The 1,711-nt window shown below is 49.3% G+C and overlaps 2 protein-coding genes across 2 annotated transcripts in view; one reads left to right on the top strand and one right to left on the bottom strand.

Annotated features, from left to right (window-relative positions):
- The window catches only part of ANAPC11 (anaphase promoting complex subunit 11), a 5,124-nt gene extending 3,562 nt beyond the window's left edge, over positions 1 to 1,562 (bottom strand). The window contains exons 1-2 of the mRNA XM_008576297.1: positions 1,343 to 1,562; positions 1,021 to 1,147 (exon numbers count right to left, since the gene is read on the bottom strand). Coding sequence (XP_008574519.1) covers positions 1,021 to 1,129 — 109 coding nt within the window. The 5' untranslated portion in view covers positions 1,130 to 1,147; positions 1,343 to 1,562. The remainder of the gene's footprint in view (positions 1 to 1,020; positions 1,148 to 1,342) is intronic.
- The window catches only part of ALYREF (Aly/REF export factor), a 4,337-nt gene continuing 4,167 nt past the window's right edge, over positions 1,542 to 1,711 (top strand). The window contains exon 1 of the mRNA XM_008576307.1: positions 1,542 to 1,657. Coding sequence (XP_008574529.1) covers positions 1,542 to 1,657 — 116 coding nt within the window. The remainder of the gene's footprint in view (positions 1,658 to 1,711) is intronic.

Here is a 1,711-nt window from a genome sequence, read left to right on the forward strand (position 1 = left end):
TTAAAAAAAAAAAAAAAAAAAAAAAAAGAAAAAACTCTGATAAAACCTGAAGCCAGGTCACTCTGCAAGACAACACACCATGTTTTTTTGTTTTTTTGGGTTTTTTTGTCCTTTTTGAGACCAGCCGCATCGCGCTCAGCCACTGAGCGCTGTGAGCGCACCGGTCATCCCTATATAGGATCCAAACCCGCGGCGGGAGCTCCCAGCGCCGCACTCTCCCGAGTGCGCCACGGGCTTGGCCCAACACACCATGTTTTTAAGTCAAACGTCTCAGAAAACCCTAAAAGAAGGGTAGAGGAGGAGCTGTTCTAGATTAAAGAGCTGAGAGACAGAGCAATGTAGAAATGTTGAATCCCAGCTCAAACTACCCAATCATAAAAAGACACTTGTGGAAGCTGGTGGAATGATAGTCGTGTTGTCAGATGTTACAATAGCGGGGGGTAAAAAGACAAACAACTGAAATGTGGTGTGATATATCATGTTTGTGATTTACCTTAAAATACTTAGGCCCACAAGGCATGCACTCCACTGTTCTTCAGTGTGCTGGGCAGGGGGTGTCCTTATACCATTCCATTTTGTTTGTTCGAGAATGTTCAAATTGAAAATGTTAACAAATCTCTTTTTGTCCCATGTGTTTAACAGCTGAGTCTGATCACAATAAAAGGCAACAAACTTCTTATAGGATATTTATAAAAACATGGGCCCAAACTGCCTGGCTTTTTTTTTTTTTTTTAAAGATGACCGGTAAGGGGATCTTAACCCTTGACTTGGTGTTGTCAGCACCACGCTCACCCAAGTGAGCCAACCGGCCATCCCTATATAGGGATCCAAACCCTTGACTTTGTGTTGTCAGCACCACACTGTCCCAAGTGAGCCCAGGGCCGGCCCCTGCCTGGCTTTATTTTTTTCTGTCAACTCTTCCTCAGGAAAGAGAAACTAAAACCCAGGGATTTTGTGCAGGTATTTACCAGGAGCCTCCGAGGCTGGGTGAGTAGGCAGAACTCAGAGAGAGACACTTACAGTCGGGACAGCAGCCATTAAATGCCATCCTGCAGATGCCGCAGTTTTCGTCGTTGGCCACCCACAGCCAAGTGGCCACGCCGTTCCAGCACTTAATCTTCACCTTCATGGTAGTGGAGCCTGGGGACTGAGGGGACGAGGATTATCAAGCTAAACTTAGTGTGCAGAACCAGAACCGGCCCAGAGGGTCAGCGCTGCGGGGAAGCTACTGGAGAATCCACTTGTCAAGAACTGTCTGCGAGAAGTCCCTTTAGCCAGGGCGAGGGGGAAGGAAGGAAGGGGAAAGCGGGAGAGGGGGAGAAGGGGCCAGGCAGGTACACACTTCTCTCCAAGTGGGGGACTCGGCTCCTCGGTGGTAGGGAGATCACTTTGGGGAACACAGGGCGCTTTCACAAGTTTGGTGTAGCCACACATTCAGGGCATCTTCAAAGAGCTCAAGTTCTACCTTGAGATCTATGAAAGGGCGCGCTGGTTTCCACTGATACATTGCAAAAGCATGTCATCCCATACCTTTAAAGGATATGGTTAGCAAAATAGGTGACAGCTTACTGGGTGGGGCACACGTGGAGACCAGAAATCCCGTTCACTGTGTCTCCACCTTCAGCGGAAAAAGCAAACGAGAACAGGCCGACGGCCCGTGTGCACCCGCCCGTGTGCACCGAGCCGCGCCGCGGCAGCGAACCGGCCTGCG

The sequence above is a fragment of the Galeopterus variegatus genome, unplaced genomic scaffold (genome assembly GCF_000696425.1).
Source record: "Galeopterus variegatus unplaced genomic scaffold, G_variegatus-3.0.2 Scaffold1322, whole genome shotgun sequence".
Lineage (NCBI taxonomy): Eukaryota > Metazoa > Chordata > Mammalia > Dermoptera > Cynocephalidae > Galeopterus > Galeopterus variegatus.